General features: G+C 48.2%; 3 protein-coding genes across 3 annotated transcripts; all 3 read left to right on the top strand.

Annotated features, from left to right (window-relative positions):
• Nucleotides 1–3,813: 3,813 nt before the first annotated feature.
• On the top strand, nucleotides 3,814–6,265 carry DFJ58DRAFT_673038 (MFS general substrate transporter; the record flags this gene model as incomplete). The annotated part of the gene is made up of 17 exons (XM_041383047.1): nucleotides 3,814–4,005; nucleotides 4,063–4,115; nucleotides 4,161–4,191; nucleotides 4,317–4,350; nucleotides 4,406–4,471; nucleotides 4,529–4,618; nucleotides 4,670–4,740; nucleotides 4,794–4,823; nucleotides 4,875–4,913; nucleotides 4,967–5,243; nucleotides 5,296–5,325; nucleotides 5,377–5,410; nucleotides 5,461–5,548; nucleotides 5,599–5,653; nucleotides 5,702–5,752; nucleotides 5,807–5,892; nucleotides 5,951–6,265. The coding sequence occupies 17 exons, from the start codon at nucleotides 3,814–3,816 to the stop codon at nucleotides 6,263–6,265; spliced, it is 1,542 nt and encodes a 513-aa protein (XP_041234800.1).
• Nucleotides 6,266–9,319: 3,054 nt separating this feature from the next.
• DFJ58DRAFT_831366 (Lactonase, 7-bladed beta-propeller-domain-containing protein) lies at nucleotides 9,320–11,004 on the top strand. Its single transcript, XM_041392220.1, is given in 6 exon segments — nucleotides 9,320–9,457; nucleotides 9,489–9,946; nucleotides 10,028–10,331; nucleotides 10,380–10,873; nucleotides 10,918–10,955; nucleotides 10,968–11,004. The coding sequence occupies 3 exon segments, from the start codon at nucleotides 9,623–9,625 to the stop codon at nucleotides 10,853–10,855; spliced, it is 1,104 nt and encodes a 367-aa protein (XP_041234799.1). The 5' UTR covers nucleotides 9,320–9,457; nucleotides 9,489–9,622; the 3' UTR covers nucleotides 10,856–10,873; nucleotides 10,918–10,955; nucleotides 10,968–11,004.
• A 2,101-nt stretch (nucleotides 11,005–13,105) lies between these two features.
• Nucleotides 13,106–14,782, top strand: DFJ58DRAFT_831354 (uncharacterized protein). Its single transcript, XM_041392219.1, has 4 exons — nucleotides 13,106–13,231; nucleotides 13,285–13,302; nucleotides 13,348–14,068; nucleotides 14,109–14,782. The coding sequence occupies exons 1-4, from the start codon at nucleotides 13,163–13,165 to the stop codon at nucleotides 14,579–14,581; spliced, it is 1,281 nt and encodes a 426-aa protein (XP_041234798.1). The 5' UTR covers nucleotides 13,106–13,162; the 3' UTR covers nucleotides 14,582–14,782.
• The last annotated feature ends 2,031 nt before the right edge of the window (nucleotides 14,783–16,813 follow it).

Below are 16,813 nucleotides of genomic sequence, written 5' to 3'. Positions count from 1 at the left end.
AATGAGTTGCCTGGGCTAGATCCTGCCTCCGTCTGACTTCTGTGACACGATTGCGCTATGCAAGGCAGATGCAGTCTGCAGTTCGCGAAGCGAGCAGCGCTCATATTGTCAAGCCGGTCATAAAAATTTAAAGCCAATTACACAGCCACAGTATGTCGCAGCGAAGAGATTGCTGTCTGAATCTGGTCTTCAGACAAAGATGGGAGGGCGCATGGAGGAGCTGCGTATGATGAAATGTTGGCTGGGAGACAACTATTGAACGTGGATGGTTGTCCGACCCGGTCGAGGGCTGTAATGTCGCCCGATCGAGCTACGATCTCCTGCAGGAGCCGCCCGAGTGCATTTTCCTTATTCTCGCCATAAAGGATAGGTAGTTGGATGCCGAAGATACCAAACAGTGAGTACGCAATATCTTCCGCCACAGTAGTGACACGCGTAGACGCCCATTTGAGTTTCTCTCGGGCGTCTCTCATCCCTGGTTGGAAGGCAATGAGTGCGCGTGCATCTACACCCGTCGCATCCTCCAACTCATGCATGATCTCGACAGACTCCTTGTGGTTGTGAGAATCATTGTCGAGATATAGAGTCCAATCCTGTTGGTAGAAGAGAATAACTTTAGGAGCTAGGAATTCTGGGACGGTCCATCCTCGGGTGTTCCAAGCACTCTTTGTCAGTGCGCCAGACTTGGACGAAGGCGGAACATCAGAGAGGTAGACGATGGTAAGTGCTGCATGGTAGTACCAGGCAAACATAGAGTTGAGCGATTTTTGGAGTTCGACATTGTTGTTCTGGTCGATGCAACACGAATCAACCCACGCCCAGTGAAACCCTGCCTGGTAAGCTTTCTTGCAGAACAACTGCAACTTCCTGAGACCACCGGCTGCATCCAACTGGAATACGGCCTTGTCCTTGATGTCGTGCAGCAGTGGCTCCTTTCCTTCCCATCTATGCGATAACATGACGCAACCGAAGTATTTCATCACTGCATCTGCGATTATCTCCCGTGGGAGGTCTGCATGCTTCATAGTCGATAACAGAAGCTGCTTGTACTCAGCGGTCATTTTGAAAGCGCTTATCTGCGTTTCTCGATCACATAGAATCCCAGTGGTGGTGTCGAGCAGACGAAGCGGGGCAGTGTCAAGCTGAATATTTATGACCTTTTGAATGACACCATCTGCTTCGGAGGGGCTGGCATACTGCTCGCGCAGCTCTGAGGAAAGAGTTGAGCGTCTAGACAGTGTGTTGCCTACTAGGGCTTACTTCGTATCTGCATATCGTGAGCATTGTCCAATTTGGTAAGCATCACTTTGAAGGTCTCGATAGCTTCATCGTAGCGTTGTGCGCCATGAAGCGCTGTATGCTTCAACCGGTATCCAACATGCGACAAAGGGTTCAATTCGATTACCTATGTGTGATCAAAGTGAGCATTGGCTATGAAACTACTCGAATAGATGTCATCTCACCTTTTGCGCGTCGAGAAGCACATCCTCCCATAGCGATTTTTCCGAGTTTGCCATATTGCGGTTTGCAAAGACTCGAGCCTTGTCATTCAAAGATACGCAATGGCATGGCGAAGGGGCAGAAAATTAACAGTAAAATACCTTTGATTCAGGTCAAGCATCCTTGGGTACTGCCCACTTTGAGATCATCTTGTCGGAACCTCCGCTGAGGATGTACTTGCCATCTATGGAGAAGGTGACACATCCTACCCAGCCTGAGTGCTGGAAAACGGCAATGGTTCGTCGATCTGAGAGTCGCCAGAGACGAATATGTTTGTCATAAGATGCAGAAGCGACGAGTGTGCCCGCGGGATGAATGGCAATGGAAGAGATATCTGAAGTGTGGCCTGTCCAGGGATCACCGGCCTGCTTCCATGTCATTGTATCCCACTCCCGTATGGTCGGATCAATTTTATCTCCTGCTGTGAGAAGTCGTGTGCTATCGGGCGTCCACGCGAGTGAAAAGTTGTATGGAATCTGGCCCTTGAAGTCTGCGACGCATTTCCTCGTGTTTGGATTATAAATTTGAATATCGATGTATGTTGCAGTTGCCAGAAGCTCGCCGGACGGCGAATACTGAACGCAGCGGACGCAATTTCTACGTTCGATTGGAATTCCTTGTAGCTGCCATGTCGTCGTGGACCATAGCTTGGTCGTCTTGTCTTCTGAACCACTGGCCAGTACTGTTCCATCGGGAGAAAAGTCCGAGCGTAAATCCGATTAGAGTGTGCTTTGGTGGATTGGGTAAGATATCCGCCAGTTTCCCCGTGCCAAACGATGAACGCTCCTCTCTGATCACCGCTTGCTATCAATTGCCCATCTCGTGATACCGCCAATGTCGTCACCCTATCGCGATGCCCATCCATCTTCCTCAACATAACACCTATCTTCAAATCCCACAAACAAAGCGTCCTGTCAAACGATCCCGTCACCATACGTCGGCCATCAGGGAAAACTGCTACAGCGCGTATGGCTTTTGTATGATCTTTAAACGCTCGAAAGGGTGTGGTGTTTGGGGTGAGCTGAGGCATTTTACTGGAGGTTGATGGTATTAAGTACGGCCGAGGCAGACTGTGGTAGAGCACCGAATATAGTAGTCTCCCTAGTCAGACCTATCAAAAGACTGTGGGTGTTTGGTGGGTGTGCATAGGTGCGAGAACTGCGTAGACGCTCAGCTGAGCTACTAATTAATCATGATGGCTAAATTTGGGCTTGACGCGGTCCTGCCGCCAAAACTTCTTTGCCGAATATCAAATGGCGGCTGCAGAACGGTTGCACCATGTTCACGCCGAACGTGACCTGGGTCCTGCAGTCACCCAGTTCGAGAGGGTCCAGAGAGGGAGGAAGAGACATAGTCATTGGTTGATGCGACTAGTAGTATGTGTCCTTAATGTAGAACACTGGCGCGTCAGTGCCAAGAAAATAGTCATTAGCTGAGGACTAGCTGGTAGTATATGTGCCTATGGTGAATAAAATCAATGAAGGAATGATCATGAACCCATACAACTTGATGTGGAAGTCAAATGTAAAACGTTGCAGTAGCGCGTCACATGTGCGTCACATGCGCGTCACGACCGCGGCAGGCGCGGTAGGACCGCGTCAAAATAGCTACGCCCTCGGACTCAGCGTGGCTACATGATACTTACTTGCACAACATGACATGCACGAGTATCAGCATTCGGACAACTGGCAGCAAGTTCTTTGAGGAGCAAGTTTGCCTCATCATATTGATCTGCATTGAAGAAGGCGATGGCCTGAAATATGTGATGAAGCGGTTCGGGTTCTCACATTGTGGTATCTCTGGTTCACGCCCTAAAGTCCGGGGAGTATGGTGCAGCAGGCATCTGCAACGGGGTAAGTAACTTTCAATTCCGTGTGTCATGTCACTCACACGGTAGCTTTCTAGGGCGGGGCAGCTTTAGCCATCGTTATTCAGAAACTATAGTCGCTTTACTTGTTTCTGTATTATCTTACGAACTTTCATACCATATACTCATTTGTACCCTATTTTTTCTCGATATAAATCATCAAAGTCTCTACGTAGCGTTCGTGAGAAGACCTTGAACAAAACGGTCTCGTCGGCTTGCCGTGAGTCCGTCCTTGTCTTTTCGTGTAAGTTATCTCTCGTTTTCCTCGTGGAACATGTTGGCTTGCTTATCTTTTCCCTCAATTGCAGTACAGGTCGTTTGAGCTATAATTTTATCTTGCAGGCACAGTCATAACACCAAGCTGTCGCGGATGCATTTCTTTCTGGGAGAGGATTCAGATAAGAAGCTAATGCAATGTTCGGGCGTCTTGATTACGCGCTAGTGCAATGTCTTCCGAAACTAGTGCGGCGAAGACTCCGGACGAAGTCGAGAAGAGCTCGCAGCTCGAGACCTACGACGAAAAGCTCGGGCTAGATACACTCGATACTTCTGACGGTGATGCGGCTCTTCAGCTCGTCGGTGCACGAGCAACGGCACACTTCAGTGAGGAATATAACCGAAAGCTCAGGCGCAAGCTGGTATTTTTTGTTTCCTGCACTTTGGCGATTTTGACTTAAATATCGACGGATCTACAGGACCTTGTCATCCCCACCATTTCAGCGGCTGTTTATTCTGTCAATATTTGTTCGTCATATAATGTACGAAATAATCATTTATGCTTACCCTTGAACAGGGACAAGACCTCACTGAACTATGCGAGGCGAGTGTTGTTCGCAGCGAGGTTGGGTAACATGAATATTGACAATGTCGCAGTGTCATGGGCCTCCCGATCGTAGGCCAGGCAGGTTATAACATCTGTAACATCCAGCACATGCTAATATGACTCTAGAACTACAACTTGGTATCCATGGCCTTCTACCTGGGTAAGATTTTCGATCCTGCAAACCGGCATAGATCTCACGAACTGTTCAACCACAGGTTACCTCTTTTGGGAGTTTCCGACCGTCTATATCTCGCAGAAACTTCGGTTGGCCAAGTATCTCGGTGAGAGCGAAATCAATGAACCATAGTATCAGCTGCAAATCAACTAACCCATTGAAGGCGGCAACATTGTTGTATGGGGAATAATCCTCATGTTGCATGCCTCAACAAACAACTTCGGAGCCTTCTTTGCTCTCAGATTCCTTCTGGGTAAGCCTCTTCGCGTTTCAAAGAAACAAGACACAAACTCGAAATGGTCAGGAATGTGCGAGTCTTGTGTCTCACCGTGTCTCATTCTCATCATCTCGATGTTCTACAAGAAGGATGAACAGGTACGCGAGAATTTTCGTGTGAAATATAGTACTATTTGACTGACAGTCATAAGGCTCAACGTATTTCATGGTTCTACGTCATGGTGCGACTGTCTTACAATTCAAAATATGCATTGCCCTTGACCTTGTTTTAGAATGGCCTAACCCAAGTGTTCGGTGGTTTCGTGGCGTACGTGAGTGGCGCTCAATGCACTAGGGGGTGTATGAATGATTTATACTCTTCCAGGGCATCACATTCGATAACGGCAAGGTTTTAGCGCCCTACAAAATTATTTATATACTACTTGGCGCTCTTGCGATCGTTATTGGCATAGTCGTCTTGATCTGGCTACCAGATTCGCCAGTCAATGCTTCCATGCTGACGAGAGAGGAGCGTATTGCTGCTCTTGAACGTGTCCGGAATGATCAAGGAGGTACGGAGAACAAGAAATTCAAGAAGGACCAGGTCATCGAAGCCTTAACGGACCCTCGCACATGGCTCGTTGTTTTTTCAACGGTATTGAGTAAACCTTTGACTTGAATATGCATAAAAGGTAGCTGACACAGATTTTATAGCGTGTATCCCCAATGGAGCTTTGAGTAACTGTAAGTCGCATCGACAGAAATTAGCCCAGTGGAAGTTAATTTTGACTGCAGTCAGCAACATTATCATCGAAAGTTTCGGATATACGTGCGTGAACCGTGCTGTCTTTGCTTCTCACTAATATGCATTTCTCCTAGATCAAAGCAAACCCTGATTCTTTCCACTCCTGCGGGATTTATTGCTTCCACGATGGTGATTTTCTGCGGATGGTATTCTGACAAGAAGGTAGAGGGCCTAAAACTATCTCAATAATTAATTATCTCAACCACCTTTAGGGCGAGCGGATGATCCCCGTCGTGTTCGCTTTGATTCCTACAATTGTCGCCTCAGGTATGTTCGTAATATTTGGAAGGAACGTCGGTTGAAAATGAGAATTAGCCATCCTTATTGGCTTGAACGGATCCTCCAACAAGGGTGTTCTGCTGTTTGGTCTGTCCAATTGTCACCATTTAATGTTTTCATGAAATCTGATTTTCGCGGCAGCAATATACATCATCGGTACCTTCAGCAGTGCTCTCTCCACGATTTACGCATACAACGCAAGTAACACCAGTGGCCATACCAAGAAGGTACGTTTGATGTTGCTTATCCTCCTTTATTTCCTCAGTTTATTTATGTGGTGCTTAGGTGACAATTAATGCAATGACGATGGCCACTTTCAGCATTGGCAATATTATCGGGACCGAGATATTCCAGCCTAAAGACGCGCCAGCCTATATTCCAGGAAAGACTGCGATCATGGTCTTGATGATCGTTCAATTGTTCGTTTCGCTTTTACTACGCTGGATCAATGTCCGCTTGAACAGAAAGCGGAAAGCCCAGCTGGAGGAAGAAAAGGCGCGCCGAGGTTGGACTGATGATGATGTGCAACGGGAAAGGGAGCGTCACGCATTTGCTGACCTCACTGATAGACAGAACATTTTCTTCATATACACATGTTGATAAGTGCCTAAATCTGTATATCAACGTATTTCTTGAGTACATAGACCACCTGTATCTAAATTATGAAAGAGATGTTGAACTTCTCCACAAAGCCAAAGAGGTTTATCCGACGGCACTAAGCACATTAAGCACCCAGTAAACTAAAAATTCTCTTTCGCCTTCCGCTCCTCGGTGCGATTGAATTGATGACACAACGAACTTCTCGATGAATTCGACTTCTGCTTCCTTCTGGCATTTGATACGGAGCGATAGCCGCTCAGGAAGCGTCCATGCCTTTGGAGGATGCATCTTTGGAAGTGCGCCAGATGGGTGAAAGGCAGCGACGGGCTGGTGTGCCGAGCTTCCTGACGTATCTATCGACCTCAGCATAAGGTGTGCTCGATATCGCACAGCATAATAGGACGAGCTTCAAGGCCCCAAGCCATTAAACTTCAGGTCGAGGCGCGAAAAATGATCGCCCTGCGTGAGTTGCATCCATCGGATTATGTCAACCTCGCATTTGTGAGGAATGAGACCTTCGAAACGGCGTTGAAGGCCGCGACATGAACCCAACCCGACCACCACAAAATCGTAGTCCGAGAAGTTCAAAACACTTGAATAGGAGAGGTTCAGCACTAGCTGGTACGCAGTGAAGTCTCCCATGCTCTTAAAGGTGCACAACCATCCGCGATGTACTCGGCCTCTGCGCACCGCATGGGCAATTCTTTCATCAAGACCTCCATGAGAGCGAGATGCATATATGAAGTTTTCCACAAAGCCTAGACTAGGTGCAGGCTTTTGAAAAGCCCCAGTGCATATCGAGACTCTGTCATCGTGCAAACGACGCAAGACGCGTTCGTAATCGGCTCGTTCGTAAGTGGCCCAAGTGAAAGGTGCGATCGCGCGTCGCATAATTTTATACGTGTTGATGCTCGTGAACGTTGAAAAGCAGAATTCGGAACACAAGTTCAGTGGGATCTTGAGAACCTTTTTCGATGACTTCTATGATTATGTATTGGCTCACCCGGTCTAGAACACAGTACGTATTGCAGAATGGATAAGTTTCTAAAATGGGGTCGTCCGTCCATCTACCAAATACATTGAGTTGGGCCCGCTAGAGGAATGGGTGTATACATACGGGGCAGGGAGGCCTTTGAAACGCTTCTCGATTCATAGCGTGTCTTTCTGCCGCGAAACGCCGAAAGCGTATCGAACACAGGTGTTGGCTCGAAAGTTTGGCCTCGTACAGTGACAGTCAAAGGCGGTGACATCGCATCTGACAGGTGAAGTTTTGAACGTTTGGGACATCTGTCCGAAGCATTCTTTTCCTGCTGTGTGCTGTGTATGCGAAGCAAATTAACATACTTTGATCAAGAGGAGAAAATGAATGGTTTCTGAATCTTGGTCCGTGTACATAGATGCAACATCAAATGCTGCCCTTGCCTCTCGGACGCGGCCTTTTCCGCAGAGGGCAATACCCTTGGATATATAGTCTGTCAACGAGGGCTGAATGCTGATGAACTATGTGATGTCACCTTCAAGTTAGCCTGTTGTAAGGGGGCCATGATGAGTCAGTGAATCTTACCTCGATTGCATCCTGAAGAGCGCAATCCCAGTCGTGTTTTCGCGCCATAACGAACGAACGATGGGCGTAGGAAGTATGGTTGTTCGCATCGGTGTTGATATCTTGCGTGAGTAGTTCTTCTGCGGTAGATAAATGCATGCATCGCGGGATGTCGTGATGGCTAGGATCTGTACGAAACATGCTCGATTTGTGGTATATGAGTCAAGGATGGAAACGTGCCTTTGGATGAATACCCTGAGGTACTTGCCCACTCTGAGATCATCTTATCAAGGCCTCCGCTGAGGATGTGCTTACCGTCTACGGAGAAAGTGACACATTCCAGCGAGGATGAGTGCCTGAATGTGGCAACGGCTCGTCGATCTGAGAGCCGCCAGAGACGAATGTGGTTGTCATCAGATGAGGAGGCGACAAGCGTCCCAGCAGGATTAATGGCAATGGCATTGATAGAGTCAGTGTGGCCGGTCCAGGGTTCACCGACCTGCTTCCAGGTCACTGGATCCCGCTCCCGTATGGTTGGATCATTTTGATTTCCTGTTGTGAGAAGGCGCGTGCCATCGGGCGTCCACGCGAGTGAAAAGTTGTATGGAATCTGGCCCTTGAAGTCTGCGACGCATTGCTTCGTGTGTGGATCATAAATTTGAATATCGATGTATGTTGCAATCGCGAGGAGCCAGCCGGACGGCGAATACTGAATGCAGCGGACATAACTACCACACTCGATTGGTTTTCCTTGTTGCTCCCAGGCTTTGGTGTTCCACAGCCTCATCGTTTTGTCCCATGAACCAGTGACCAGCACTGATCCATCGGAAGAAAAATCCAGTGCGTGGATCCGATTAGAGTGGGCTTTGGTAGATTGGGTAAGAAATTCGCCAGTTTTCCCGTGCCAAACGATGAACGCTCCTCTCTGATTACCGCTTGCTATCAGTTGCCCATCCCGTGATACCGCCAATGTCGTCACCCTGTCGCGATGCCCCTCCATCTTCTTCAACATAACACCTATCTCCAAGTCCTACAAACAAAGCATCTTGTCGAAAGAGCCCGTCACCATTCGTCGGCCATCAGGGAAAACTGCTACAGCGCATATGGTTTTTGTATGATCTTTAAACGCTCGAAGGCCGGTGTGGTGTTTTGGGAGAACTGAGGCATTTTACTGGAGGTTGATGGTGTTGACTCGGAGTACGGCCGAGGCGGTGACTGTGGTAGAGCGCCGAATAGTCTCTCCTAGTCAGACCTATCGAAGGACATGTGGATGTGCACAGGTGCGAGTACTGCGTAGACGCTCAGCTACTAATTAATCATGGAGGCTAAATTTCACACACCGCAAAGGCTGCGTGTGCTTTGTGCGATGGAGGATCTTGCGTCAAGATATATCACAGCTTAACTCTGCACTAGTGAGCACAGGTCGCACAGTGCATGAAAAGTGCATGAGATTGCTCGCTGGAGTTCCTGTGCAATGAAATGGCAGCTAAGTACCCTCCAAAGTGCTTTTCATTGAGGACGGGCTCCTACATGTTATAGACGACAGAGCAGCTTCGAAGAAAGTGCTCCCAGATGATTCGTATTATGATCAATTCCCCGCTCATCACACAAAACTAGGCGGCCGATGACGACACCACCATCATTTCTGAGCACCGCGGACATTAATGTCTGCTTCCGAACATCGTCCCGGTCGAGCCACAAAATAGTATCACGTTGACTTAGCAGTGTTTTAAGCACACGGAATCCCACAGTCTATCAAACTCTTTATCAACGATCTAGCTCTTTACGTGCAATCATCTGTAACCGAGACCACGATGGCACCGCTTACAATCCTTGTCGCTTCATACACTGACTCGATCTACACGCTGTCCTTTGATCCAACACCATCGACAGGATCTCCGACACTTGAACTCCTCGCTCGAACACCCGTTGGGTACCATCCGTCATGGATCGCATCTCATCCGTCCAATAAATCCCTCATTTATACAGGGCTCGAACAGGCAGATGGAGAAGTCGTCGCGATCAAGTATGGAAAGGGTGGAATCGTTGAGGGAGGAGAGGTGGTGGCCAGGGCCAAGAGTGGTGGTGCGGACCCTTGCACCCTTCTTGTCACGGAGGACGAGCTCATCATTGGAAATGTAAGTCCCCAGAACGTCGACTCCACCTGTTCTGAGCGATGAATATTATTTTCCCTTTGTTGCACTTGCGTCTGCACCCAGTACTCCTCAGGCACCATCGCGACCCTTCCGATATCAACATCTGCCCCTTACATACTCTCACCAAACCCATGGACGCTTTCCATGCCCTTTGAGCATGTAGGTCGAAACAAAGCTCGTCAATCTTCATCCCACCCCCATCAAATCTTCTTCAATCCACTGGACCAAACAGAGAAAGAGCTCCTGGTCCCGGATTTGGGTGCAGATAAGGTCTGGAGACTCGCCAAACGAAACGATGGCAAGTGGGCAATCTGCGGTCATATTGACTTTGAAGCAGGGGGTGGCCCACGACATGTCGTAGCTCGAGGTGTGTCATTCACTTCGATTCCTGAAATCTTGTTGATTGTTGCGACAGGAACCACCCTTTACACGCTGCTGGAGCTCACCTTGAAGCTTGCTGTACACACATTCCCTCCGCTTCCGGCGCCCCCTACTCCTCTTACATCTCTGTTCACGCTTTCTGCATCACCGATACCGGACACCATGACGGCAGCGGAAATCCTGCTACCCGAATCCAACGCATCCTTCCCTGAAACGTTCATCTACACGTCGAACAGAAATGACCCTCATTCAGAGGGTGACACTATCGCAATTTTCTCTCTCGCCGCCGGAGAGGGCCAGCCAGAGCTTGTGAACGAAGTGCGCACGGGGCTAACCCATGTCCGGGGGATGGCGTTTGGAGGTGATGAAGATAAGTATCTGGTTGTGGGCGGTGTGGAAGGTGGTGGAGTGAAGGTATTTGAGAGGATTGATGGCGGCAAGGGACTCAAAGAAATCGCGAAGCTCGGTGAAGATGCTGTAGGATGTCCCACTGGCTTTTTGTGGTACTGAGAAATGTCGTGAAGTCACGATGTGAACTGGCGGACATAAGTCTGCTCGTCAGCTGGGTGTACTATTTATGGTTGTCTGCCGCATCGGGTCCAGGATGCCAGTTGTGCAGTATATGCTTGCTATGTAGTGTCCGATCGAACGGGCTTTTAAGGATTTGTACGAGGAAATCGATATGATGGTGATTTATAACAATCATGATTACAACAGAACCAGATGCTAACTTTTATCATATGCGTGATCCTTGACAGTATGTACTCTGTATCCACATTATATCTCCACGGCTTCCACATTTAAATATTTAACCCCTCGTATCCGATTGTGATAGTGCGTACTACGGCCTGTCAAATATCGTCAGTGTCACGAATGCCATCTATCCTGGATGGCTACATGAACAAGGTTTTTTACGGATATTTTCGATACCGCTGTCCTCGCTCAAGGACAAGTATCATCTCTTGTCTTGTGCGCGGACTTTCGTATTGCACCGCATCCGAAAAAAAACATAGAGAACGTCTGACGCTTTACGACGAGCTCCCAATGCGTACGTTGGCAATCCTACACGGACATCCAATTCCCAGACAAACAGGCATGGGATTAAGCTTGAAGTATCGAGAATTTTAACATCAATCTGTGAGATAGAATCAACCCATCGAAGGAGGTGCATTCTAGAGTTGTGCGAACGGGGATGCCTTGAATACCGTCCATGGCGAATCTCGCGTATTCGGGTTGCTGTTGACGAAGTCCTGAAGAATGGACGTGTAACTTGTAGCGACGACGAACGAGTGGCTCACCTCCCGATGATTATAGAATGCACGACTCGAAGAACACACACAGCGAGACCAATAGACTTATGCGAGAGAACGCAGCTGTTCTACCAGCCTGGATATTAATCAGCTGAGCCTGCACGGTGATTACTCGGGAGGTCACCAACGAGGAGAGATGAAGTTAACGTAGAATATTGAGTTGGCTCGCGCATATAAGCGCGTGCGTGATTGATCCGCGAAGCTGGAATGCAGATGCTAGACCGTCTCCATCAGCCAGCATATTCGTTCTAGTTTCGCGCCTCAGCGCGATGAGGGCTGTGGCTATATGCTACATGGGCGGTAGGGGACCAGATGAGCACCGACGAAGTATAATAGCTCGTGGTAGATTGAGCAATATCGATGAGAATGATACACCTCCACGAGGTATTATACGTTGGATGCGAAGAAGACATAGAAAGTAGATAATGGCAGACGATTGTGTTCGCCAGCGTTGAAGACGGTGACCTGGAACAAGCGAACCGAGTTAGATCTGACGAAAGACTGACCTTATCTTTTCATCAACTTCGTCCCGTACCGTGGTCCCTTATAATTATTTATCCTCTTTACGGTGCTGGGTAATCGCCCTGTGGAGATGCAATATGTTGATAAATATCAGACGTGACTGAAGGTAAGTGCCATAGAGCGTATGAGTAAATCAATCAAGGACTAAAATCAGAGGCTTCAAAAGCATATTACGAATAGTGAGCAATGTCTACTCACTGCGTCTCGATTCCCATTTCCACCCGGTGAGCACTTCAGGAGTCAGTGGCCGAACTGATCAAGTCTGAAGTCAGGTGAGGAACCCGAATGTCAGCATTGGAAGTCAACACATCCAAAAAAGCACGCACTAGAGCTAGAGCTGCGCGAATGCGGAACCCATGGAGCTGTTCCGAATGGTGTCACATCACCAACATGCATTGAGGACAGACATCGGACTCGGAGGGCTTAACTTATATAGTCAAAACTGAGAAGCGTACGCGCAGCATTATGGCAACCACACGAACGAGCCACGGAGAGACCATGTTGTCGCTATTGCAATTGGAGGGGTTGCGGTCACCAACGAGGAAAGATGAGCTTTTTGTAAAAATGTTAAGATAGCCGTAAAGTTGAGAATGTGGGCATGCCAGTGTGGGGCTTGCTGCTCTGAGGATAGGTTGTACTTATAGACAGCGATGCAGCCGAATCGAATGAGTTCATGATGAATGCTGATAAAACGCCATGGCTAGTACATTTGATGCCTGACTCCTGTCGAGGACTCTAGAACTTCGCGATGCACCTTCCTAGTGGACAATTGCAACCGCAGACCGCTAAAGCCGCAGGCCAAAACCCAGTTGACAAACGTCTGAATATGTTAGCATGAAAGTCAGATCATTTTAGATGACCAATCACGTCACGCGCACAAAATAACATCCGCCGCATCAATTTGGATTATTTTGTTGTTCGAACGAATAACACACTAAGCCTCTTTGAACTCTTCCCAAGTTGCACGTACTTTGCGAGTCACAACATGCAAACAGACAATTCAAATGTCAATCTTTCGACGGTCTCGGATATCATTGTTGCGCTGCAGACCATCGTAAGTGCCGAAGTTTTAGACACTCCTCTGCGAATAACAACCATTCGCTTCAGCTATGTTCACGAGCAACTGTGCGTCCATGAGGATGTATCCCATGCTTTATTGAACATTAGCAGATACCCGACCTCGAAACGCCGTACTCCCGAACCACGTTCCCCAATCCCAATCACTGTGCAATTGAGCTCAAAGACCAGAGCATCAGTGCCATTATCACCGAACGCCAACACCAGTTGGAAGCACTTTCGCACGACATCTCCGGTCTGCAAACAGTCATGGATGGTATCCACACACTTCAGCAGCAACTCTTCGAGCAGAAGAACAAAATCATCGAATCCATTAATTTGCACAAGAGGCTCGTATCACCCCTCTGGCGCTTGCCAACTGAAGTCCTGTCCCAAATATTTTGCCACTGTCTCCCGCAAATTCCGGAACTAGATCAATTGCGGCGCCCATCAAAGCTAACAGCACCTATGCTGTTGACCAAAATATGTCGACGGTGGAGGGAAATTGCTGTGGGCATGCCTAACTTGTGGTGTGTGCTGTGTGTAGAAAGCGACGACAGAAATTGGCAGCAGGCGACCTTCTTCTACGACACTTGGCTCAAGCGAGCACGAGGACGTCCGCTCTCGTTAAGACTCCATTTCTACTCAGATGTTCACTCGACCAAGCTACGACACCTTATTCAGCCTTACGTCAATCAAATTTCATCTCTCTCTGTCGGTTGTTACTATGCCAGCTCGGACACACCTGAACACAATATATTCAGCAACCTCCTAGCACTTCAGGAGATGTCCGTGTACATTTATACCTATATCCCCGGTGATAATATGCCAGCTAGTATGTCACGCTCTATCTCGCAACTGTCCACTCTGTGCAGTTTTTCGCGTAGGAGGGTGGTCATTCGACTCCGACGAGGTATCCTCTTGCAATCCCGTATGGGCCCACCTGACGTCACTCAGTATCAGAGTACGGGAAGCAAAAGCTGCTCTCCACTTGCTCCAGCTAGCCCCCAATCTATCGTTGCTAATGATTCGCATCACATTCGATGACGTCCAAGCGTTAGGACCATTCACACACACAAACCTTCAAACTTTAGGCATTTATTGTGATTATCCTGATGAATCAGGGTCCCAATTCTGCGACCTGCTCGACGCTCTCTCACTCCCCACTCTACGCGTACTTTATGTTTACGGTGTACCAGAGTGGCCTCATGAGGAGTTCAAAGCATTCCTGGCACGGTCAGAGTGTCCACTGGAGAGTCTGATCGTCCACAGTGGAGAGGAGACAGATGAGCAGCAAGCAGAATATCTTGCCCTTATTCCTTCTTCGCTCCAATTTGTATCGTATTGATACTTTGCACTATTCGTTACAGGTTTTGTTATATATGATGGCCAGTCGTGCTACTCCGTATACTCTACTACCATGCTGTATGCTACCAGCCTTGTTGAAGACTCTTATTACAACTTTGAAAGATGACATCGCTGCAGACCATGCCTAAATTTGTTTATGGCATTCGTAAACTTATCACCCATTATGACTTTTCCCTGCTTATCATCATCGCACAGATTTTATCAAGAGCATAGGCGTCTTAGACATCCTCGTCCTCGACCAGGGCAGTGAACGTGTGACTATCATTTGATTGACACACTGCCACGGATTGGTTTCCTGAAAGACGTCAACAATTGGAACAAGACAACCATTGCAGGCAATATGTATTAGGTCCCAGCCGCAGCTGCTCGTGTTCACTTTTCATGATGTTTTTGATTTCCACCTCTCTGCATAAACTTTCAACGCTGCTTCCGATATATTTTTCCGTATTTTTTGACTAGCGGAGCGTGTTTTTAATGGTTTTTAACATAACAAAATCATATCCAAGCATAAACACATCTCTGAACGCATTCAGCGAGGGAATCGAAAGTAGGCACTAATATGCGCCAGTGTGATTTCTACATGTTCTCGCAGAGAAAACATAAGGTAGCATTAGTGGCTTTGCCCCGTCTGATTCCAAATGTGTGAATCGCACCACTTCATAATCCAGTTTCTCAACCACTACTAGAAACATATCCCCAATCAGACCTTACTGGGGATGAATGGTGACGGACTATGTTACAATGGAAGTCAGTTTTCTGTAAGGGTCTGAGCAAGGACGAATCCGATCTCACATTGAGTGCATCATCGAGTACTTGGTCCCGGTCGATGTATGCGCCCTAACGATCGAGTGTTTGGTATGCGAGGTGTACTAGTCGTGGGTGGTTGGACCGGACCCAAAGAGGGCCGTGTCACTCGGACTCGACAATCGCTCTCTTGTAGCGATACACACGCCCTCCGCGTCGCATGCACTGCAGGCGGCCGTATCATCGATGAGGACCTGGCATAAAGCATGCTCGAATTACGCTACCCAAGTCAATGAATGATGGAAACACGCCTGTGAATCATCGTCCTCGGGTACAGCCCACTCTGATATCATCTTATCCTCACCACCACTGAGGATATGCTTGCCATCTACGGAGAAAGTGACGCACATCGTCGGGGCTGAGTGCTGGAAGATGGCAATGGTTTTTTGATCTGAGAGCCGCCAGACACGGACCCGCTTGTCAACAGATGCGGAGGCGACAAGTGTGCCAGCAGGATTAATGACAATGCCTCTGATATGGCCACAGCAAGGGCCTGTCCAGTAACTATCACCGACCTGCCCCCAGGTCGATGTATCCCACTCCTGCACTAGTATTCTCAGGGAACCGTCATGCTTGAAGGCCGTCGAGAGAAGGCGTGTGCCATCGGGTGCCCACGCGAGTACATGATTCAAGCTGTGCCAATAGTGAGATTTGTAATTATCCCCCATGTCTGCGACACATTCCCTTGTGTCGGATTTGTAAATTTTGAGACTGCTGTTTGTTGCGATGGCAAGAAGTTTGCCAGATGGCGAATACCGAACGCAGTTGACCCAAATACTGGACTCGATTGGATTTCCTTCCGTCTCCCATGTTGCCGTGCTCCAAAACTTCGTCATCCAGTCCATGGAACCACTGGCCAGCACCGTACCATCAGGAGAGAAGTCCAGCGAGAAGATCGTATAGGAGTCGGCCATCATCACCTGGACGAGATACTCTCCAGTTTCTCCATGCCAGATGATGATCTCTCCCTTATCACCACCACTTGCTATCAATTGTCCATCTCGTGATACCGCCAACGCCGCCACTTCATGACGATTCCCCTCCATCTTCTTCAACATAGCACCTGTCTTCAAGTCCCACAGATAAAGCATCCTGTCGTACGAGCCAGTGACCATTCGTGTCCTTCAGGGGACACTACGACCGCGGCTATAACTTTTTCATGATCTTTGCTAAACTCTCGATTGGGAACGAGATGCGACATTTTACTGGAGGTTGATGGTGTCGAACGTCGAGGTGGATTGGGTGGACTGGATCTAAGCTGTAGAGTTGTGGGTATTGTCGTGTTCCAAAATTGAACAGACGCCCATGACATGTCACACGGACTGCGCATCCACGCCTCCATCAAAGCTGTGGAAAGAATCCTCTACATCAGTATCATTCTTCCTCGGCGGCATAACCATCCTATTTT

This window comes from Suillus subalutaceus (genome assembly GCF_016647625.1).
Source record: "Suillus subalutaceus strain FC151 chromosome Unknown DFJ58scaffold_590, whole genome shotgun sequence".
Taxonomy (NCBI): domain Eukaryota; kingdom Fungi; phylum Basidiomycota; class Agaricomycetes; order Boletales; family Suillaceae; genus Suillus; species Suillus subalutaceus.
Note: the sequence above shows the minus strand (reverse complement) of the source record. Positions and strands in the feature narration are given on the sequence as shown.